Source organism: Triturus cristatus, chromosome 4_1 (genome assembly GCF_964204655.1).
Source record: "Triturus cristatus chromosome 4_1, aTriCri1.1, whole genome shotgun sequence".
Classification (NCBI taxonomy): Eukaryota; Metazoa; Chordata; class Amphibia; order Caudata; family Salamandridae; genus Triturus; species Triturus cristatus.
The window spans coordinates 808,570,512-808,595,227 of NC_140585.1; the positions used below are offsets into that span (position 1 = coordinate 808,570,512).

The 24,716-nt window shown below is 46.4% G+C and overlaps 1 protein-coding gene across 2 annotated transcripts in view; it reads right to left on the minus strand.

The window, feature by feature from the left end:
* LEMD3 (LEM domain containing 3) overlaps positions 1–24,716 on the minus strand; it is a 209,161-nt gene that overhangs the window by 23,437 nt on the left and 161,008 nt on the right. For both annotated transcript variants that reach the window (XM_085653431.1, XM_085653430.1), the window contains exons 11-12: positions 7,072–7,177; positions 6,920–6,998 (exon numbers count right to left, since the gene is read on the minus strand). In XM_085653431.1, coding sequence (XP_085509557.1) covers positions 6,920–6,998; positions 7,072–7,177 — 185 coding nt within the window. The remainder of the gene's footprint in view (positions 1–6,919; positions 6,999–7,071; positions 7,178–24,716) is intronic.

The window sequence follows — 24,716 nt, forward strand, 5'->3', positions numbered from 1 at the left end:
ATGACCTCTAGACACCCGGTGACCTGATCCTGAAGTGGAAGTCGAGTCGAAGGATTTCAAGCCCTTTTCTTCACTGAAGATATTTTTGCGTGGTTCAACATGAGTTCGTATGTACAGTGGGATTATTACATAAGGGAGGGTGATTAATTTTTTTTTCTTTAAGAAGCAAAAATCCTCCTCTTGTTCCTCTTCCAACCAGATGCCATAGGTTTTTATAGCTTTCTGCACTAGTGCATGATAAAATGTGATGTCTTCTGAATATGTCCTGGAATGTGAATCGTGCTGATTTATGCAACATGACTAGTGTATGGGGCCTCATTTTTTCTAAAAGCTCTGTTCCGTCCCTTGTTCTCTTTTAACCTATTTGATTTAGGAGGCCTCCTAGAAGACACATCTTGTCATGCAATCCTCCCTTTTCCCCCTTTTCATCTTCAACCACCTTTGATAAAGTTAGAACCTTGGTAGGCTTTGAAGGTTTGTTTTATCTTGGGAGTCTATGCTCCACTGCCCTTGTTCCAACTCCAGCAGAATTTGCAGGAGTCGAGAGGCAAATCCTTTAGGCTCATCATTGCCTAAGCAAATCGCTTAATTTTTTAATGAAAAAATCTTTGATCCAACAAACTTTCTCTAACATATCAGAGGTCGAGCTTAACCTATATCATAGGGTAAACTGCAAATTTCTTATCTTGGAGCCCCCACCCTTACATGCATTTCCGGAGCTTCAATTGGAAGACTCATTATCCCTTCTCCAAAGTATTAAGTCGGGTTCCCCTACAGATCCCTGTCCAGCTAACATTCTGTCCCTAGTAGCCTCCACGATTAACCCAACTGTACACCAGCTCCCTGCTTCCGGCCCTCTCCAAAGCTTTAAGGAAGTATGTAAATGAATCCCTGCAAAAACATATTGGAGGGGAAGCTTCTTCATAAATCTCAGTCTGGCTTTAGGGCTAATTTTAACATGGAATTCGCTCTGCTGGAAGTGACAGTTCATTAGGGGCAAGTCAAGACGAGGGAGGAAAGGCCGTTCTGATACTGCTTGATCTGTCAGCAGCCTTCGATACGGTCCCACATGAGAGGCTCTTAAACAGACTCAAACATCGGCCTGGGTGGGACGATCCTCACCTGATGTCTTCCTATTTGGGGAATAGATCCCGAGACATCTGGCTCTCACGGTAATCTTCGGTTCCGGCCATCAATATTGGTGTCCCTCAGGGTTCCATTCTCAGCTCTACCCTCTTTAATATCTATCTTTCTTCCCTAGCATCCATGGTAGAGGATCAGGGCGCCAAAATGGTTTCTTACGCTGACGACACTCAGCTTATCTTCTCTTGTGATAAGGCGCTGACTTTGATGGGCCTAAGATCAGGTCCTGCCTCAAGAAGTTTTTCATTTGGCTTAAGGTCAATCAGCTCAAGTGTAATCCGGACAAAATGGAAGTTGTTTTCTTTGGAAAACCGGAGACACTCGATTAGAGCTCCTGGTGGCCCAAGGATGTGACGTCCCCACCCACATAAAGAGAGAAAGCTCAAAATTTAAGAATTGTCATTGACAACACACTCTCGATGCGCTCTCAGATCCTAAATCTCACAGGCGCTTGCTTCGGTATACTCCAAATGTTAAAGAAATTTCTGCCACTACTACCACTGGAGAGCAGAAAGATTGTGGTGCAGGCTTTAGTGACATCAAAACTTGACTATGTCAACTGCCTGTACCTCGGTCTCCCCAAATTCTTGATCCAGCGCCTACAAGTGGTTCAAAATACGGCAGCCAGAGCCATCCTTGGATCAAAACCCAGATCTAGCATGACTCCGATTCTTAAATCACTTCACTGTCTCCTCATTAAAGAGAAAATAAACGTTCCCATAAGGGTGGAGCGGGCTACTTAATCAAACGAGTGAACCATTATTCTACATCTAGATCCCTACGATCTTCCAATGCGAACATGGCCATTGTACCCAAAATACGCCTTGTCCGCACTGGAGGTAGATCTTTTGGTTTCTTGGGCACGAAACTGGAATAGCCTTCCGGAGTCCTTGAGGCTAAACACTGACCTACTTTCATTTAGAAAGAATCTAAAAACGTGGCTCTTTAATCAATAACTGGTTCCTCCACTCTTCTCCCTCTTCTGTCTATGCGCCAGGACACTCTAGTATGAGTAGCTGTGCGCTCTATTAAATACGGTATTTCATTTAATTTCATTGCTGGTATCTTTTCACTTCAAATCAGAGGAATTGGCTTTCTGTGGTTTTACCTCATCAAACATCTTTCTATACTTTTTAAAATATAGAGTGTATCCTTATTCTTCCTATTGGTTACAAGTTAAAGGATAAAAGCACTAATCGAGTCTTCATAAAAATCACCTGAACTGCAAATTTTTTACTTTCGTCAAGCTGTGTTAATGAAGAGGTGGTCATCACATCAGTTTGAGAGGAAATTATTTGGCATGTTTTATTGTTAATTATATGTACACACTAGAAATATATTGTTAAAATGTGCATTTGCAACACATTAAAACAATGCTCTCTCTAATAGTACATCACCCAAGTGCAACACAATGGGTGAACCGCAAAACTCCATCGTGATCTTCAAATGATGTGTCTATCACCAGCATTGAGTCTGACATCCTGCAATGCAAAAGCCAGTCCAGCGACAAATTTTCATTTAAAAAAGAACAATTAAAAGTCAAGAGCTCTTTCTTCACTTCCGACCAACAAGTGGGAAAACAAATCTAAACAAGATTATCTTGTACGGAGTCATCGCGGTTCACAGTTAACATCATGTGTGGGATCAGAGCTATGCTTTGCACTAATGCTAAAGAGAAAAACGTATTTTAGTGTTTGAACCAACCAATAAATAGAGGAGTAATAACCATCATCTGAATTGATTATAGGTTTACAATGAAAAACAAAAATGGCAAAAATGAACATCTTGTTTTCTATATCTGATAGGTTTGCGAAGTTTGAAAGAAGTAAAAGCACTGGAAGATTATCCCTCTACCAATACTGGTTTGCATGGTTGTTAAAACAAAATGACATGCCCTTAAGGTGACAAGGCTTGTCATCGAAAGGCAAGTCAATTACTTTATTATATACTGATGTAATATTTTTCAAGCTACTTGGAATGTCATTCATAGTGGAATCATTCAACTGTTAGAGTTAAATTAGCATTTTAATTAATTCCACCTACAACTCAGAAGCTCTCAATTCATTTCAGCAAAGCCATTAACCAATGCAGCCCTAACTGCTACTGACTGTGCATTAAAAGGCCAAATAGTGTGGCATGTAATGCTTCCTGCCTAGCTTGTCAAATACTGATGGGGGGAAGGCTTTCTCCTAACCTTAGATTCCAATACCAAGGACTCCTTGGCCAACCAAGACATTGAAGTATTAAAAAAATAACAATGATGACGATCTTTTTCAAACGGAGTTAAAAATGACATGCATTACTTTGTCCACTTCAAAAAAAGTTCTAGGGTGATCTGAAAAACAATATTTAAAGATCACCAGCTAAAATCTCCGGAAGTCCAAGATTAAGCTTTCTACTTAAGCATCCATTTCCACAGGTGAACAAGCAGTTTCACAAAGGTAAGGGTCTATAATATCCAAATGTGAATTTAAAGTGACCTCAGATCTATGTAGAAGGTAAAGAAAAATACAGAAAAGTACCAAACTGCTGCAAACATGTATTTTGTATGGTATGATTAACGGCCAACACTTAATTGGGTTAAATATTTCACAGAGCAGCAGCCACCTATTGAACCTGAATAAAAAAGACATGGGAAGAAATGCAAAGCCAAGACTTTGGAAAACAAAGTGCATGGCAGACGGAATGCCCCACTAGTACACAACTCTAAAACCATTTGTAGTCATGTAGTGCTGACATTTCCAGATATAAACTGGTGCGATTGTCAGGTTGCAAACATTGCTACAGGATGTGTATAAACCCACACTTCAAACTGAGCAACAGAATGTGCATTTAAGAAATTCCTTATTTAATATTTATTCTACCAAGTGTGTTTCCCCCTAATCAAAACCCCACAAACATTTCCCATTTGATCCACCCAATGTCCTTCATTTTCATTCACCCGCAACACAATGCAATGCAATAGGTCTCGCATTTACGGAAGTTTGAGCTATTGGCATTGTAAATGACAATGCCTTTTATTTAGGTTTTGGTTTTTAAAACATAAAATAAAAGGCATTGTCATTTACAATGCCAATAGCTTCCTCGCGTAAATGCGAGACCTGTTGCATTTTCAATGCTTGTTAGACGAGCTTCAAAGACTTTTGAATGGAAGCATTAAAAGAAAACCTCTCATAACTGTACCAACAAATAGGTCCTTTTTCTCACCAGGCACATGGGATGCATGATTAGAAGCGGTGTAGAAATAGCGCTTCGCGGTACTGTGGTAAACACTAATGTACTGGAATCTTTATTTGAATCCCTTTCGGAGCAGTCAGTAAAAGTGGCAAATATAATTGAAAAATTGAGCAGTTAACATGCACCTTTTGGTTTCACTTTTCCAAAATTATCCTACATAAAATCCTACTGAGCAATGTGCTGGGGGTTACTCACTTGGTGCACATGGGTCTAAGTTATATAATTTTTGACAGGGCTGTTTTAAGTTACCAGTCCGGCCCTGGATGTGTTCCAGAGTCGAGTCAATGACAAAGAAGTGATCCAAATGCTACGTTCAGAAGGGGGAGGGTGTGGCTTAACGGCCAGTGCAGCCGACTTGGGCGCTGAGAGATCCAGGTTTAAGTCTCGTTGTGTGCTCAACATCCTGTGATTCTGGGCAAATCACTTCCCCCTGCCTACGGACAGCGCCTACAGACCCTCACGGGTTATTAGCGGCGCTATACAAATCCAAGTATTATATTATAGTATAATTATTAAGGAGAGAAAGAGGCAGCCAAAAGACGAGGATCAAATTTTGAAGCAAAATGGAAAAAGTGGCCTCGAAGGAGACTAGATAAGGGGGGGGGGGGGTGTGAAGGAGTGGCCCGAACGCTACTCTTAAAAGCTGATGAAACACAACTAGTAGAAATGGACAAAGTATTGAGGAACTGTATGGGGGGGGGGGGGGGGGGGGGTGAAGGAGTGGCCCGAACGCTACTCTTAAAAGCTGATGAAACACAACTAGTAGAAATGGACAAAGTATTGAGGAACTGTATGCAGCAGTTCCAGGCGTTCTGAATTTCCGGTACCGACGGGAATCTCTGTACGCAATTACGAGTTTGCAGACCAAGAATTACTTGGCATAATTCTGCATGGAAAGCTGCATGTTTAAAGCTACAGATCACATTTTTTATGAAACTGCACTACAGCAACAGCACCGGCCCGGATATAATATTAATGGCCGCCGAGCAGCACGGTAGCAGCAGAAATCCTTTCAGGCTCTTACGCAACACGTAGCTAAATTAATTATTTGCAGGGAAAGGATCCCATATCCCCGGCAGCCTCCGAGGGATCAGTGAGAGCCGGACTGCGGAGGCGCTCTTTAGCGACCCTCAAATGTCATACACCGGGAGGAAAGAAGAGGCCTGACAGGGAAGGAGACACAGCGACACAGAGATCTGGAAGGGAGGGGGCGCGAGAAAGACAGGGACAGCAAAGTACAATGATGCAAGAGGTGGCGACGGAGCGGGCACAAAGAGGGGAGAGGGCGCGAGGTAGACGGGGACTGCAGGTTAGACGGGGACTGCAGGTTAGACAGGGACAGCGAGGTACAATGATGGAAGAGGTGGCGACGCGAGAAAGGGAGCGGGTACAAAGAGGGGAGACGGGGACCACAGGTTAGAGATAGGAAATGATGGAAGGCCCGTGAGAGAGAGCAAGATAGAATGGGGAGAGCGGGAGAGACAAAGAGCAGTAAATTCAGACATAAGCGAAGAGAGAGAGAGAGCAGTAAATACAGACATAAGCGAAGAGAGAGAGAGCAGTAAATACAGACATAAGCGAAGAGAGAGAGAGCAGTAAATACAGACATAAGTGAAAGGGAATGGGGTCATAAGAGAGACAGAGGCCTAGGAAAAGGAGGGGAGCCAGGTAGAGAACAAATGCGTATTACGAAGAAAACAAGAAAAGCCCGGCTTCTAAAGTGCTCCGGACGCGAGCGAGCGCCCGCCGCATGAAAGTGAAAGCAAATTTGTCACGGCGAGACACGGCGGAGTGTGGCGTGCACGCTTGGCGGGGGCGGGGGAGCGCATTCCAGGCGAGGGAGCGAACCCTTTGAAGTATGATGCCGAGGGCGCCAATGGGCTGAAGCGCTTCCCCAAACGGATTGCATGGCGGCACGATGCATGCGATTGTGCGCGTGCTTGCCATGCAATCCACTTTTGGGAGCACTTTGAAATGCCCCTCTTACTAGAGTCTTGCATAGCGATTGTGTAAACGCAATAGCTAGGCGAGACCTAAAAACTAGCCTAAAAAACAACAATGTTGCCTTATAAGCGTCAAAACTATCTAAAAAACTTCCACCAAACCATAACGATACAAGACTACAAAACGCTTATGGTCAGGCCCAGTGCCTCACTGAAGTAAAGCATCAACTCCACTGATTTGTGTTGACCTTATTACCAGTGGTTTGAACCCGGTGGGTCCATAGAGCCTTTCACCCTTCAAAAAACAAATACAATGAGTACCACAGACTTCGGCAATAATAAACATCCATTATTTCAGCTCCAAGATACCATTCAGGGTGAACATGTGCTTTCAAACACACATTAATTTTTACATTTGCCCAGTTTTAGATATGTCATTTGCAATCAAGAAATCTGACAGACAGGGGAGCTCAGTAGTAGGACCTTCTCCAGATATCTTAAAAAGTTATTTACCCATACTGTTTCAAGATAAATTTAATAATGTTTTGTTCATCTGATTGTTCATGTGCACATTTAAAAAATAAAAACATTCTTACCATCAAACCACGACCCGTGCAGTGCTTTAAATGCCTTTCCAGCATACTCTGGAGATAGGCACTTGACGTACACGCAGCCCTGCAAAATGACAAGTGTTTAGTAGAAGTTCAGAGAATAAATTAAGTGAGAAAAGTAATAGATTCAAACCTACCTCACGTGAGTTTTTGTCCACAGCTATGTGAACAATTCCATCATTATCGCTGCATTTCTCCAATATTGCTTCTTGAATTGCAAGATGCCAATGATCTCCTATTTCCCTGAAAAATAACTTAAACTAAATCACGCTGCATGGAGCACAGGGGAAAATATCAATTTATTTCTTCTAAGAGCAAACAAGGCAAGTTAATGTTATGACCATATGAAAGGATTATAATAAACTTTCTTATTGAGCAGCCTTCGAACATTAACATTTCATACCCAAAAAGCTAGGAATTAAAACTGCAAACTATATAGACCAGAGTAGCCAACTCATTAACCTTCATAAAGCATGCTTCCTGGCGTCCATCTTGACCTCTTCCTTTGCTACTCTCTTCGCTATTTTCTTGTCTACGTGTCATATTATTTTGCTATGTTTGAGTGATCAAGACTATCTATCACTAGATGCTGGCTACAGTCATTTACAGCCCTACTTAGAAAACTATACACGTATCAGGCTGTTCAGCTGTCACAGTCAGACAGTTATGAGCTGTGTCCAGGCTTACTGGAAGCTCGCTCAGTGAATGGTAGGTGGTGCCAGCCTAACAAGGTACAGCTTTTTTACCCCTTTTAATTCTGCAGCCACCCCAATGGCTCTTTCTGCTATTACATGACCATGAGCAGAGTTAAGTGCATGTGTCGGTTCCTACAGGAGTCAGAGAGCAAAGGGGCAGAGTTTGTGTTGGAGAAACAGGGTTGCAAGAGCAAATTGGTCAGCAGACCTGTGTGTCATCAGAAAAGCCAGCAGTAGATCATTTAACAAAGAGCACAGCACACATTTTTAGAAGTCTGCATGTCCTCTACGAGATGCTACACAGCAATGTGACCTAACAGATCCCTACTCAATCCCTGTATTCTAAATGGAAACATTTAATGACCACTGTAGTCCCACACTAACAATATCCTATAATGAAAAAAAGTATCCAATGTGACAGGAATCTGATCCCCAAAACTAATCCAGAGGAAGAGCAGGATTCACCTGCCTCAGATGAATGGAACACTGACAACTACTCTGAGGAGCCAGGCACAGAGCATTAAAGAAATTGTAAATGACCCCAGAGGCAGGAGCAGAAAGTGAAGAGAAGACCTAGGAGAAAAAGTTGTAGTGGATGAAGTCAGAACAGCCTGATGGGTGAGTTTGGTCATGGAAAACCATGAGCAAATCACCTGTCCCCATAAAACAACAAATTGGACTACTGATTCCCAATCCACGTGTGGCACTGGCATACTATTGCTGTAACAACAAAGGGAAGCTAAACTAGCTGAGAAAAGGGACAGCTGCGGAGCTATTGAGCCACCAGGAGGGCTGCCTACCAATTCAACCCCCCTGTCCCCACCCCAATGGCCTATATGCAGAAAGACAGTGAGCCTACAATAGGCAGCACACAACTGTAGCTGGCTGTTCGATTAACCGGAGAGTTGCAGGAAAGAAGTGGGAAGAATAATTTTGTTTTCCGACCTCTGCCCTGGAGTAGCGCAAGGATGTCAGGTGTGCGGACGTCTGCAATAGGGACCCAGCCCTTAGAGATGAGCAACAGGCCGTTCTGAACTCCCAACTAACATGGGCGCCATCCAAGCTTGTTTTGCATTGAGCTTGGTATTCAGCATACAGACGAGCCGGTGGGCTCATACATTGGAGAGCTGTAGCATAATTGAATCTTTCTCGGGCTATCAAATAACTGGATGCAAAGTGAACAACCGTCCCACCACCCATTAACATTATGAAAAAACGCAAATTTCCTTATGAGGGTAAGATACTGCACAAGAGGGGCCATGAATTGAGCTGTTACTATGAAAAACGAGAAAGAACCTGCGTGGCGGTAAAGGGTTGCAAGGGTTAATGACACCTGAAGCAACCTTTTTAAATTCGGCACATCAGAGCCACTGCCAAAACAGCAATATTTGGAGCAGTGTTGCAGATTGCACATGCTAAGGCACCTTAAGGAGCCAGCTGACACAATGGTTCAGGACTGAACCAAAGCAGGGCACGCAGACTTCACGCGGCTGTTCGGGAGGCAAGCAGTCACTGTAAAAATCTTTTTTTAAAACTACGATTCTTCAACATTCCGCACGGAGTTCCCAATGATCTATCTGGTCAAATTAGGCCTGTAGCCTAAAGGCAGCGTAAGGTTCTTCACAAACCTTAAAGAGACTTAAGTTTGCAAAAAACAAGATAAAGAAGAGATAACTATCACTGAAAACCCCAACACCCAAATGATTAAACTGAGAGAGAAGGTCCTAGGAGTAATATTGAAATTGAATGTACATTGTAGATTCCTTGAGACATTTCAACAAGGCTTGAATCATCTTGCACCATAATGCTATTCGATGCACGAAAGTCATTACTCGTTTCTAATTTTGTATACCGAACACTATTTCTATATGCATTTGACTTTAAGCCAAACTCGTCAAAATAGTTTTCAAAAATAAATCTCTTTAATTATAAGCAGCAAGCCTTATAGTCTGATGCTATTGGCACTTCATATATTCAATTTTGTCATTTACGTTGTAGAAACTGCGTTGGGTGGTGTTGCCATAATGGATTTATAGGTTTATTAGTTAGATGGGGGGATCAATACACAATAAATAATCCATAAGGGAGAACCCCTGAACCCATCGCCCCACCCCAGGCTTCCCTCTGAGGGGACATGGAGTCACTGCCTGCGGGGAGGGGGGGGGGGGGGGGTGGGGGGAGTCTCTATCCACATTTCAAAATTAGGCAAGGTGCTACCTACAGTGAACATCATAGCTCTCATAGTCGAGACATGCCGGCTTGGTCTATCTGCTTTAGTAATGCTTTGTAACCATGCTGTCCAAAAGTGCGTTTTTCCCTACTGCAAGCCTACCTCTCTCATAGGATATCATTTGAATACCTTATTATATTTAATAAGTAACTTTTGTTGGGGAACAGGTAGAAAGTTTATATTTGGTCTATAAAGAATTGTAATTTAAAATCCTCTTTAATGGGTAACCATCAATGATGCATCAGTCTAGACCATTAGCTCTGGGTGGGTTAGGGAGAGGGGTCTGCCTCTGGTCCACTCAAGTAGAGCAGCCCCCACTGCAGATTTTCCACAGTCTTCTTTGACATCTGGGTGGACTATGACAGGTCTCCTTTATGTGGAGTCCACGGAGACTTCAGATCACACAGCCTTCATGTGCCACCTGGTGTGGTTCACCTACAGGATGTAGGAGGTAAAGAGCCCCAGAAGCCTTATCGATGCTCTCACTGAGATACAGGTCAAGTGTTGAAACAACGAAAGCCCGAAATGTCCTGGACTGGTTAAGGCGGGGGAGGGGCTCAGAAAAGAACTGCGTCCAGAATGGCTCTGATGAAGGGAACCCTTTGTGAAGAAATCCGGTGTGACTTCATCACATTGCCAACAGGTTGGCCATCTTCTGGAGGTGGCTTCCAACAGTCTGAGGAGAGTGGGAAGGCTGCTACTCCAAACCTTCGCAGGCAGGCTGCAACCACCATCCTCACCTTTGTGGACACTCGAAGTGCATTGGTAAAGCCAAAGGGGAGCATGGTGAACTAAAAATGCTTTTTGCCTACCTAAAACCACAAGTTAAATCTCTGGGACTGTAGCACAAGAATGTGAAAATATTTGTCCTGCAAGTCCAGTGTTATCATCCAGTCTCCTGGATCTAGGGCAGACCGAACTTGGTTCCAATTAAGCATTTTGAACTTATTGTTCTGGAGGAAGGAGTTCAGCGGGCAAAGATTTAGAATAGGATGGTTTCCCCATTCTCTTCGGCACCAGAAAGTAACAGGAGTAGCAACCAGACCTTGTCTAAGATACCGGCACACTCTTTATTGCTCCCTTGGCCAAAGGAGCACAAACTTCTCCACGGAGCATGGACAAGTGATGCTCCGGGAGGTGTTGTGGTGCAGGTGGCATGTTCAGGGATTAGTGCAGAAAGGGCATGGTGTATCCATTCAGCACGATCTGAAGCATTCACTGATGGGAGGTGATGCTCCGCCAGCCTGAAGTGGAAAGTGATGCGACCTCCCACCGGCAGAGAGTGCGCCATCAAGGGAAAACGAAAGCAGTTCTGTTGTGACTGGACGCAAGAAGGGGTTATTGCCCTGGAAGCATCTACGCTGTGAGCCTAGTGGGTGGGCTCCCTGAAGCGAACTTTAAGAGAGAATTCCACCATCTTGTGTGTGGTGGAAGTAGGACCTCTGAGACTGGGTGATACCCACTGCCCACAGGAAGTGGTCATATAGGGGGTGTAGTGACCCAAGGTGTAAGTAGCCTATTGGCTACGAACCTTCACTCCCCTTAATGCCCTAAATGTTGTATTTAGGCTGCTCCCTGACACCAGAAAAACAGATTTGACTACTGGTAAGAGTGGAAGAAAGGAGGACAGAAGGGAGCGAGAACTGAAGACCTGCACCCAAAATAGGAGCAAACCCCTGGCAAGCTGTTTACACTTTGACTATCGCTGTGAACAACTGACGAGAGTTGGACACCCTCCCCAGCACCTCAGCAAACGGGAAAGATTTCCCTTGGAGTAGGAGAGCTGCTCCCCTGCGTCTGCAGGCACCACACAGCATCTGCCGGTCCTCCGTATTGCTAGCTATCGGACTCACCGAAGGAGCAGCGCAACTGAAGAAAGGTCTTCATGCTCCAGGAGATCAGATCCATCTCCTTGCCACGTTTGGAGACGCCAAGCCTGCCCAGAACCAACAGCCTGGGTACTGAAGCAGTTGCACCAAACAAAGCTTGTTGGTGGTCCAGTCTGAACTCCAACAGCACAAATCAAGACATACCGTCGAGGGATGTCAGAATCCACCAGGCCAACAACAAGAGTGGCCTGTTGCCCTGTTTTCCCTCTTCACTGGGTCATCAAGACCAAGTGCGAGCCTCTGACAGACCGTAACCAGACACCTCAAACCGACTCTGCACCCGCGCTCCACAGCTCCAGTCAGAGAGAGGAGACTGTGCCATTGTGGCCCTGAGACACCTCAGGAGCCAAGTCCACCCTTCGGATTAGGCAGATTGGTCCCCTAGCCGCCATCTGCAGCCGCTTTCTGCAGGTACTGAGAATTGCGCGAGTCTTCAACAACGCCACCCTGCTGGACAAAGCCCCACTGCCTACAAGCCCCCAAGCCAGAGCTCAAGCGGACCGACTGTGTCCCTGAATGCCCAAGATCCTCAAGAACTGAGCCCCCCTGTGTGTTCAACCGGCCTGGCCACCCAGTCCCAGCTTGCAGCCTCTTTTCAACAGGACCGACTCACATTGACTTGAACAGGGCACCCGATGTGGAAAAGCAGCTCCACACCCAGATGCCCCAGAGCCGACCTGTTGGTGCAGCCTTGGATCTTGCCCCATACTTACGTTAAAGTCCAGAAGAACAGTCCTATAAGTTGTTGCCAAGTGACTGAATGCTGTATTGAATAGTTTACCTGTCGGTGTAGTTTTGTAGCTTGAAGAATTTTCTGGATTCACATGCTGTGCATTATTACGCCATCTAGTGGTTGGGTCCGGAATCGTAGTATTTCTTTTTTTGGGTGGGTGTTGACGTACCACCATTTGGTGTCCTTCTGTGACACCAACAAGCTTCCTCCGGAAGCTCCCACCTTTGGTCGCCATCTTCGGATTCTTTTTTTTTCTTCTTTTTCTCTCCTCCTATTGTCATCTTCCTTAGTGGAGGAGGGTGGGTTCGCTAGTGAATCCAGAAACTTCTTCATGCAGCAAAACTACACCGAACGTTAAGAAACTATTCGTTTTGCAGAGTGAATCTTTTCGGGATTCACATGCTGTGCAGAGACTTTGTAGCGGTTTGCTAGTCTAGTGGTGGCTGAGTGGAAGATGAACTTTGGTTTGTGAATAGATGTTGTAAGACCTTCTGTGCTTCTTTGTTCATTTGAATGTCCACACAGTATTGTTTTGTGAATGTGTGCATTATAGACCATGTTGAAGCCATGCAGATGTCCTGAATTGGAGTGTTAGCTAGACATGCAATAGTTGCTCCTTTCTTTCTTGTTGAATATGCCCGCTAGGCACCTTGTAAGGTTTGTCCTGATTGCCTGTGGCATAATTGTATGGCTTGCGCTATCTTGCAATAGTGTTTTTGGTTACTGGTCTTCCCAGAAGACTGTTTGCAAAGGATACAAATAACTGTTCTGTTTTCCTATATTCCTTAGTTCTTTCAATGTAGTACATGACCGCTCTTCTTGCGTCAAGTGTGTGTAAAACTATTTTCGCTTCGGTCTTTGGATTTTGAAAGAAACTTGGTATTTGTATATTCTGATTTATGTGGAATTTTGATACCACCTTTGGTATGAATTGAGGATCTGTCCTCATGACAATCCTGTTACTATGTATTTGGAGGTAAGGTTCCTGTAGTGTTAGTGCCTGCAGTTGGCTAACTCTACGTAGGGATGTTATTGCCACTAAAAAGCCAGTCTTAAGCGTGAGCATTTGTGGCGTTGCTTTGTGTAGTGGTACGAACTGTGCTTTCATCTGTGCTAGAACTATGCTCAGGTTCCATGTTGGTGCTGGCACCATTTTTTGAGGTGCAATTCTTTTTGCCCCCTCTAGGAACCTTTTGACTACATGTGAAGTGAAGAAACTTTTCTCGGTTTCGCCTCTTGTATCCGCTACAATTGCTGCCAAGTGTACCTTTAGTGATGTATAGCATAATTTATTTTGTAGTAAATGTGTCAATTATTTAGTACAGTTCTTTCTTTTGTAATCTTCTTTGAAAGACGTTTAAGGCACCATTGTGCATATCTTTTCTATTTAACTGTATAACATTTTCTTAGAACAGCCATTGTGCTTTCTGGTAGTTTGAGATTTGCAAATTCTAAGTCCTCAGGAACCATGTTGCTAGGCATAAGCTCTCTGGTTTTGGGTGAAGTACTTTCCCGTTTTGCATTGTTAGCAAATCCTTCTTTTTTGATGGTTTGTGCTTTGTTCCTTGAGACTTCATTATTTCTGAGAACCAAGTTTGTCTGGCCCACTGTGGTGCGATGAGAATCATTGTCATTTTGCTGATCCTACGTTTGCTGATCACCTTGTTCAGTAACTATATTGGGGGAAAAGCGTAAGCAAATATCCCTGACTAGTCTATCCATAACGCATTCCCTAGGGACTGTCTGAAAGGTCGCCTGGATGCGAAGTTTTGGCATTTAGCATTGTGGGGTGTTGCAAATAGGTCTATTTGTGGTGTCCCCCATTTCCTGAAAATCTTTTGCAGTTCTGTCCGATTTAGTTCCCACTCGTGGGATGATGCAGTTTGTCTGCTCAGTCGGTCTGCTTCTATATTGTCTTTTCCTGGTAGGTGTATTGCTATTATGTCTATTCCCCTTGGGATTGCCCATCTCCAAATTTCTTGAGCTTGCGTTGATAGAGTTACAGACTGAGTCTCTCCTTGTTTATGTATAACATTGTTGTATTGTCTGTTTGTATCAACACCCTTTCCCCGTATAGCTCTTTCTGAAAGGCTTTTAAGGCTAAGAATACGGTTTTTAGACCAAGATATTGATGTGCTTCACTGCATCCTGCTGTGTCCACAATCCTTTCACTTTTAAGTTGTTCATGTGTGCTCCCCATCCTATTAGGGACGCATCTGTTATGGTGACTGTTGGAGTTGGTGGTGTGAAAAGTCTCCCCTGTGCTATGTTTATTTTGTTCCACCATGCTATGTCCTGCTGAACTGTCTGTGCGACAACCACTAGGTCCTCCCAACTCCCTTTCGCCTGTGACCATTGTGTCTGGAGCCATTCCTGAAATGGTCTCATGTGTAGACGAATGTTGGGATTTAGATGAATGCATGAGGCCATCATTCCTAGTAATTTCCTGACTGTCCTCACTGTCACATGATGGCCCTTCTGGTATAGATGAGTCTCCTTCAATAAGGCTGATCTCCTTTTCTCACTTGGGAATGCTATCCCTAACACTGTATTTATCTCTGCACCTAAGAATACCTTTATGAGCTCTGGTGATGATTTCTCCCGATGTATGGAGAACCCCTGTTGAGCTAGTGTCCTATCACCTGTTGTATATGGGGTTTGCATAGACTGTAAGAGTTTGCGTGTGTTTCGGCGTCAAGATTTTCGGCTCTTCGCTTCGCGCTTGTTGACGCCGATCCGGTCATTGATGCTTGCTTGGACCTCTCTTTTTTCAACACTGAGGCGCCCTTTTTCCAGACTGTCTTTATCTTTTCGACGCTCTTTGTCGTTACAGAGTCCTTATCCAAGGATCCTACGGTGTGTTTTTGCTTGGATGCAGCTGCGGTCGCCGAGTGCTTCTACGCCAAGGCTCCCTTTGATAGTCTGGAGTCTGATTTTCAAAACTCTTCTAGTTTTTGAGGTCGACGACTCTTACCTCCTTTGAAGTCTTCTTCTTGACCTCCACGGCCAAAACATCGGTCCTCGTCGCCTTCTGGCCCTTCGGCGAGGTTATCTTCCTCCTCACTGAAGAGGCCCAGGTCTCGCAGCGATGGCGGTGGTCCTTGGCCTTGCATGTTGTAGTTGGTTCGTTGCAGCCTTTCACCCTCAACGTCTTCGGGGTGAGGACGGAGCACACTTTACAGTCCTCGCTTCGATGGTCCAGCGGTAGGCAAAAGTTACAGACCGGATGCTGATCCTTCGGACCGTACTTGTGGGGAAAGTTCTTGCAAAACGTCGATCTCTGGTTGTTTTGGATTGAAATTATAAGACAAAACGTTCTACCAGTGTTTTTCTTGAGTTTTTACCTTATTTTCGTCAATTCTTCTCTCCAATCTTGGGAGCTCCTTCCGTATCGATCCAGATCCAATGGCGGAAAAAAAGTATCTGAAGATGGCGACCAAAAGGCAGGGGGGGGCGGAGAACTATAATTTCGGACCCAACCACTAGATAGCGAAATAATGCACAGCATGTAAATCCAGAAAAGATTCACGCTGCAAAAATGGTTTTACCCCCATAGAATAATATTAACACTTTGAAGACACAATACAGTGCATTTTCTAAGTCTTGAAAACTCACTAACTCGAAAAAGTCGTCACAGGATTACGATGATCTTGGGGTTTTCATATGAAAATCTGTTATTTTCATAAATTGGTGTGTAATTTCTTTATTGAGTTTCTCACTTACTGTGTGTGCAATAAATGCTTAATACTATTGTTGGAGGGAGGCCCGCCGGGTAGTCGGGGAGACTATTCCGGCACCTTCCTACCGCAAAGTTATAGCAGAGCGCCGCTGAGAAGCCTCCTCGGGGAGGTCTTTCTCCTATAATCGTACTAGGCCCAGTAACACCACCACACAGGACTCAATAGTAGTTGCGAGATTAGATTCTTTATCGGCAGTACTACGTGCAATATTTACAGAGGGATCGAGGGATCCTGTCAGAGTCTCAGTGTTCGTTCAAGAGGATAGGGTAGCGGGACAGTCTTAGTGCCAGCCAGGCACGGGAGGGCTCTGCGCCAGACCTTGGATGCTGGTCTCAGAGCGGCTCGGACGTGGAGAGCCGCGACGTCGTCTGCAGGGCTCGGATGGTAGTTCCGCTGAGGTCGAGCCGCGACACGGTCAGCAGGGCTCTGGTGGTAGGTCCGCTTCAGTCGAGCCGCGACGAGGTCAGCTGGGCTCTGGTGGTAAGGTTCAACAAGGTCGGGCCGCGACAGCGTCAGCAGGGCCCCAAGGGTTCGTGAAGGTCTTTAAGCGCGGTGGAGCCGCGACGTCGTCAGCAGGGCTCAAGGGGTGGTTCAGGGTGAGTCTTCTTCGTGAGGTCAGCCGCGATCCGATCAGCAGGGCTCTCGACTCCAGGATACAACTACTGCCCTGTTGTCGGGTCGCCCCAGATATAGGACGAGAGCCCTTTGATGTCCGGACCCGTGCGCCCGGAGGGGGCGGCCAGACGCCCAGCAGGAGAGGCGCCAGGCCCCAGAGAGCTGTGGGGTGATCACACCCAGGTGTGGAGAGACGGTAGGGGGTCCCATCGATACTGCCCTCCGCCGAGAATGGGAAGGGCTCACGTGGTATCCCCCGAGCCAGGGGTTGGCGTCTCGATGTCGGGCCTCGCTGGGACCGAGGCCGGGTAGAGCAGGGTCATACAGGTGGTCACGTGGAGTGACGTGCAATCCAAGATGGAGGAGCCCCGATGTGCATGGGACCTCGTGCGGCTTAGCGCGGGGAAACAGGACCACGCCACGAGGCCGGCTCCCACAACTATCCTTTGATAAGCCTAAACTGCTCGCCAACACTACCACAAAAGTGCGCATTTGGGATTATTATTATAACCTCTGTAAACCAGAAAGTCGCATGGACTCTGACAAGTGTATCTCATTTTTTAGCACTATATAGGAAGTCAGCTTCCTACAATTGTAGAACCCTAGCACTGAATGGGTCTTAAAAATGGCAGGGGTGCGACGCAGCAAGCCTTTGAGCCCTGGGAGATACTTGGAGTTGAGGAAAGGGTTTCGAAAAGAAAATGTCTTCTAAGGGCTCCCTGTGAAGTTCTAACTGATGGAAGGATGTAGAGTAATCAGAAGGGGATAGATGGGCAGGTTAAAGGTCTAGGTCTGTGTCTCCAGGTGGGTCTATATCGTTAAAGTCCCATGGGTCACCTTGTGGGTGATTATCAAAAGTGTCCACCTCTCACCCCACCATGCCAACCGGTCTCAGAATGTGGAGATCCCTGAGGTGTAATGTCAAGGGGAGCCCTTACAGAAGGAGGTGGTTCCAAAATGGTCTTTTGTTTTGGCGCCTATAATTCGCTCGGTGCTGAGGCGGGTGACGTTGATTCAGAGGATCGACTCAGTGCTGAGGTGGTTGGAGACAAAGCACTCTGTTTGGTAGGTTTTGTCAGTGCCGAGCCAGAGCTGGGCGGGCCATCTGAAGCAGTTGCTCGGTGCCAACCATGGCCCGAAAGCAGTGCTGATCCAAACACCTGCCTCTGTCCCAGAGGGGCTGTATGCTTCTTGGCAGAAGGCTGCTCGGTATAGTGTTGAAGAAGGAAGGGGTGCCATGCTCAGACTTTGTTCCCCTTTGACGTCGCCAGGACCGAAAAGGTCTGGCGTATCTTTAAAGCTCCTCTGTGACATCAAGTCGACGGGCACGATGGTTGTGCAGAGCCTCTTTGGAGCAGAAGAAACTACAGGTGTCGCAGTCGGCCTTGCCATGTTCCAGCGGCAGACACAAATTACAGACCTACTGTTGATTGGTCCGAGGGTATTTCACGTCGCAACGAGGACAATAGCTAAAAGGCGTTCATTCCATCATGTCGAGTCATGGTGGAGAGATGCGATGAAGACAGGAGAAGGCCCCGACAGGCAAGGCTGAGGAGGGGCCGCGATCACTACGAGCACCGGTTGATGGAAGTTTTCAAACGTCAAGCCGCAGAAAGAAGAGGAACACGATCGAAGTACAATACAGATGGAGGGAGGTACCGTGTGAACCAAAAAGAGCACTGTGACGGTGTTGAACCAGAGAAGGAGCACACGTCTGAACCAGACAGGAAAGTGACAAGATGGCCGCCTGGTAGGAGCTGGAGGACGGAGCTCCAAGCGCTTGGGATCCCCATCGTGGCTACATCCTGCTACAACTGACCCCGAAAGAGTAACAGGACTTGATGGATCAATTTTTCTTTCCCATATTTTAAACGCAGAGTCTTAAACAGTCGACTGTGCACGATCGCCATGGTCAACGCCACCGAAGGACTGTGCAGGCAGCAGGAAAAGCCGGAGCCGTGCTGTTGAGCGCCCAGGGCCACCAACACCATTCCCGAGCTTCTGGCTAGGTTCGCCCGGGAGGGGCGACGTGGACACTCTGGTGGTTCGTCGTTCGTTGAGAGTGAGGTCCCTCAGGTTCCGGTTGATGTTCTCTGTTCTCGGCGAGCTGGCCGACGTTGTCCTGCTGCTCGACCCCCATCTATCACCCGGGGCTGGGAGCGGGGCGCGCTCTCTTGATTCCCGCTGTTCCCTCCCAAGACCTAGGAATCCTCGTTCCTCGACCCACGAAGACGCGACCTCTAGTGGGGTTCCTGCGGCAATTGGGCGAGGAGCCAGGAGAAGAGACGGAGGCAGCGCGAGTGCGTGTGCTGCCTTGCTACGGTTACTGCCCCCCCCCACCCCGGTCACGGCTTGATCCATCGTTCGCATGCGGGGCTGGGTGGCTGCAGCGGAGAATCTCGTGAGTCAGACCGATACCGTCTTCCCTGCCCCGCCCCCCGTATGAAGACACAGACGAAGAGTCCGAAAGACCTAAATCCACATAATAACGCCGATAGCTCTTTCTTTGCCCCGTTGTAGCCTCACCGCTGTTTGTCGGTTATATGTCTGGAGCAAAGGACTCACACATACGGCGGCCACAACTCCCCCTCCAACTTAAGAAGTCCTGGATGAAGCCATCGTATGACTCGTCGTTATATCTAAGCAATCTCCACTTTGGCACCGCTCTCTCCCCTCTAAGGTAACTTTTCCCTCTAAGGCAACTTTTCCCTTTGGGCATACTACTCTTCCACCCTTTGTTGGTGTGCACGTTTTTGTCCCTCTATACATCTTTAGGACAGCGGCAATCATAGTTATGCTTGCCTAAAATGGGCAAGACCATAAATATCTCACCACTGAGCTATTACCACTGACATAGGACTATCTCTCACCCCCATCGACTTTGAAGCTAATCTACATAGGTGGTCCCCCAGCGCCCAGAGCCCCCACCTTCCCCTATAGTCAGAGATATAGGACTACAAGGTTGCTCCCACAGGCAATGGAAACTGACAATGGACCACATAATTGCGTTATTAGATCAGTCCCAATGAGACGGCCATCTTAGACTGTTCCCACCCTTTACCCCGGATTAGACTGACCTTTTCATCTTCTCTCCACAAATCAGATTTTCTTCATATCCCTCACTCGACATATCGCTAGCGTCTCCACTTTTAAACTCTCGTCCTTTTCCTCCCCTCTTGTACCTCCCATCCTTACAAGCACACTGCACCCGGGGCTTACATCTACTTCAAGTGTGCCGCCCCCTACTTTCCTTTCAGCCCATTTCTACATAGCCTCTGGCCTCAGCTTACTCGCTCCTCCCCCCTTATACCCCTCCCCCCAGCACGGTTCGCCCTACATTGTACTGTTCTCATCATGGAGCGCGCAGGTACACACACCTACACCATCATTTATCCCCCGAACCTCCCAAAACAATCAGCCAAACGTTTCAAGCATAATTTCATAAAACTGCACCCCAAAACTCTCTACACAAACCCTTATTTCTCACCTCTTAGCGGGTTTACCACCACTGATTTCATTTTCCACACGAAACGAAGAGCCCAATGGAGAAAAGCATTCCCAGCTTCTCTCTCGATCTCCTCCACGAGGAAAACCGCCATTGGGACAGCCTTCGGTATCTCCCCCTCCCTACTCTTTAATGCGACAGCTACCCTCACCATATACAATAACGGTACTTTCCTCATTCAAGCCACAGACCATAATTTTAATCTCTTGGACAACATCTTCCCCATCATTAAAAACCTTGGTGTCTAAACCCCAGCTGGCTACTCAACCCGCTCCCTGCGGCAACACAGAACTGATAATTCCTCCCACCCTGGCAAGCAATACCACCCCTCTACCTCCCTGCCCTCTTCCGTCCCCCACACAATTTACCCCTCTCTCCTGCACTTCACCTCATCCTCACCACCCTGCTCGCCTGACACCCCCGCCCTGCATACGCCCCGGCCACCGGTGCCTTTTGGCACTCCCCCCCCCCCCCCCCCCCCTGTACACCCCTACCATCCACACACCTCCCATCATTGCACCCTACCCATGCACTCTACTGCCGAGCACAATTGAGGAGGCATGCTCGCCTCCTTTAGATTGGGAACTTATCCCTCTGAAGCCCACCGTTCCTCTCCCCTGATTTCAACTCTTCCGTCACCTCCCCTCTGCCCCACACGGCCTCTCCTGACACATTCCCCACAGCTCAGTCACCCCCCCCCCCCCACGTAGACTGCGGGCTCATAACATGTCACCTCACCATCTTTCTGATACCTCTCTTCCTTCTGAGCAAGCCACCCTCCATACTACTGCTCCCTCTATCCCCACTCCCACACGACAGCCAGCCACCCCCACTACACGCTCTCCCACACAGCCACTCATGCATAACACACCCTCCAACCTCTCTAGACTAGATGACATGATCGCACTGCACCAAATTAAAGCGGAGCTCCATTCATTCAAGGTGATGTTGTCGAGACAATCACTGCGCTTCATTCTCTCAAAGACCTATAAATTAAACGAGCGCTCGGACCTCATTTCATCCACCCCTAAAATGCCTCCACCCAGCTGGAAAACAGTTCCTTCCCACAACACACTAACACGCCCAAAGCGCAGCATCAATCCGTTCTCGGAGAGCGATCTCTCTCTTCTGCACTCTTACGAACCCTCCCTCTCCAACACCTTTACGTCCTATCAGATGACCATCCAGACTATCCCCCTCAACCCCTGCAGACCCGTTACACACAACAGAGGAGTCAGTGATAATAACCTAAGAAGAATCCCTCTCACTCAGGACCCCTCCTCTTCCCTCATTTCAACCCATCTTAAATGGACACTGCTAAACTGTAGATCAGCCTCTAGACACGCAGTCGACATAGCTGACATCTCTCAGGAGCTGGACATGTTATTGTTAACTGAAACCTGGTTAACCGAATCCTCCATCCCTCGCTTCGACATCCTAGTACCACCCGACTACAACATCATTAGATTAGACAGAACGGACAAGATAGGGGGAGGTATTGCCTGTATACATCGTAGCAGCATCACCATAAACCGAGCCATATCGCCTATTTTCCCATCGTGTGAATACTTATGCCTGGACATTAGCTGCAATGGCAAACCGGTTTGCTCACTCCACATCATCTATCATCCTCCAGGAGACAACCTCCTCTTCATCGAACACCTCATGGACTTGATCTCTACTAACAATGGGAGACAAAATACCCAAATATTCCTTGGCGACTTCAATCTAAATTGGAACGACAACAATGATGCAGCGGTCAACAGCCTCAAAAACTTCTTGGAAGATCTAGCCCTCATCCAATCCTGCAACAGCCTGACACACAATAAAGGTTCAACCCTTGATCTTATAATCTCCAAAATTGACGTCATCCAGTTGGAGTCGATCCAACCCTGTGACTGGTCGGACCATCATATTATCGCTTTCTATATCAAGGAAACTAAAAAAACTCAACTCAGCGCAATCCACAAAACCAAAGATCTGGAAGAGAGACTTGAAAAAACTCAACCCCAACACACTACCCTCTTCCAGCTACAACCTGCTCCAGCCCCCTGTTGGCACCTCTGACGTCCATGATCTCACTAACCACTATCTCAACGCTATGACCACGATAATTAATGAGGTAGCCCCCCTGCAACTTAAGAGAGCTCCCACTAAAGACTCCAAACCCTGGTACAACGTTCTGCTCAATGAGGACAGACGGGCCCTCAGATCCTTGGAACGCAACTGGAGATCAGTCCCGTCTGCTAATCACCTTAAAGTACTAAGGAAAAAGAGAAATGCCTACTACAAAAAGATTAAGCGCACTAAAGCAGACTTCTTCAGCCACCAACTAGACCAAGCAAAAAATTGTCCTAAAAATCTTTTTTTCGAATTAATCAAAAATCAATCCAAGGATGCACCCCAACGGCTACAAGACCTAGCTTGCCCACAACCCAACTGTGAAGAATTCTCTACCTTCTTTAATCTGAAGACCGACAACATTATGAAGGATCTCCTCAATGACCGATTACTACACACTGCTCCACAGACGGAAATCACCACCTCATTTCCAACCGCACCATGCCAACTCCCCCCTAAGCCTGGCCCAAAAACGAGGCAGCATGGTCTTCCTTTGACACGTACACTGAAGACGCTCTAGGCAAGATTCTCAACGCCCTGAAACCGGCTAATCACCTCATTGACCCTCTCCCTGCCAATGCAGTCAAAGACCTTTCACCTTGGCTTCTTCTACTTTGGACCAAAATCATTAACAGCTCACTTCAACAAGGCTGCATCCCGTACTCCCTCAAAGTAGGGCAAGTTTCACCTATCCTAAAGAAACCTACAGCTGACCCTACGGACCTTAACAACTATCGTCCCATATCCAACATTCCCACCTTGGCCAAACTTCTGGAAAAATGTGTTCACCGACAATTGATTGATGTTTATTTAGGAGGTCAAAGTGATCAATCAGGTTTCAGAGCAGGTCACAGCACAGAATCAGCCAAGACTCACATTATTGATGATGCGTTACAAATCCTTGACCAGAACGGATCGTGCTTACTCATCCTGCCAGACCTTTCCTCAGCCTTTGATACGGTTAAACACCAGAAACTAATAGATCTCCTGGAGCATAGAATGGGTCTATCAGGGACAGTGTTAAACTGGTTTACCTCCTTCCTCCATAACCGTACACAAAAATTCAAGGTCAACAGCACGCTCTCCAATTCCTTACCTGTAACATTAGGAGTTCCGCAAGGGTCCTCACTTTCGCCGACATTATTTAACTTGTTCATGGAACCTCTCACTGAAATTCTTCAGGCATCTAACGTACAATTTCATATGTATGCGGACGACACACAACTATATCTCAAGATCAACTCCCTAGAAGACATTAAGGTGCTTAACTCCACACTCAGGAACACCCAGTCCTGGCTATCAGAAAACCATCTCAAATTGAACGCGGTAAAAACAGAATTCCTCCTCATAGCTCCACCTGCCAAAGTCCCTTTAATGCATGACTTGATCAAACAGCTTACCGCCTTCAACGTTCAACCAACCATCGTGGACTCAGCGAAATCTTTGGGCATTACTCTTGACAGCAACCTCACGATGCAAAAACACATTAGTAACGCTACAAAGGGAGCAAATTTCCAGATCAACACATTGAGGAAGCTGAAACCCTTCCTGCCAGTCGATGACTTCAAGCTGGCAGTACAAGCTCTAGTTATCCCTCGTGTGGAGTACAGAAGTGTCTCCTTATGTGGCCTCCCAAAAGCTGCTACAGCGCCCCTAAGAGTTTCTATCAATGCTGTAGTAAGACTCATCACTGGCTCGAAAACAAGTTCACACATTTCCCCTGACTTAAAAGCATTGAGCTGGCTACCATTTGAAGCTAGAATCCACCTAAAGTTGCGTGCATGACACATAAAGCCTTACATCATAGTACTCCTAGCTACCTAGCACAGAAACTGACAATCTATGGTGGTCTAAGATCCTCAAGAAGTGCCGAAAACCTATTACTGAAACCGCAAAGGTTCAACAAGAAGAAAACATATAAACGATCCTTCGCAGGGATATGGAACACACTTCCCCCTGAAACCAGACTGAATGCCTCTACCGCATCTTTCAAAAAAGAAGTTAAAGCGTTTCTCATGGCAAAATGTACATGAACACAATCTATTCAGTCCCCGAGTTCTTTAGATCCTGTTATAATAATACTTACTATCTTTAAGCCGCTCATTCTATTTGCACAAAATGTTTTATACGAGTGTTACCTGCACATTCTTGTTTGATTAACTAACAGTTGGTTGTAATGTAAAGCGCTCTGATATCCGCAAGGATCTTGTTCGCGCTCTATAAAACTTTCAAAATAAATAAATAAAATAAATAA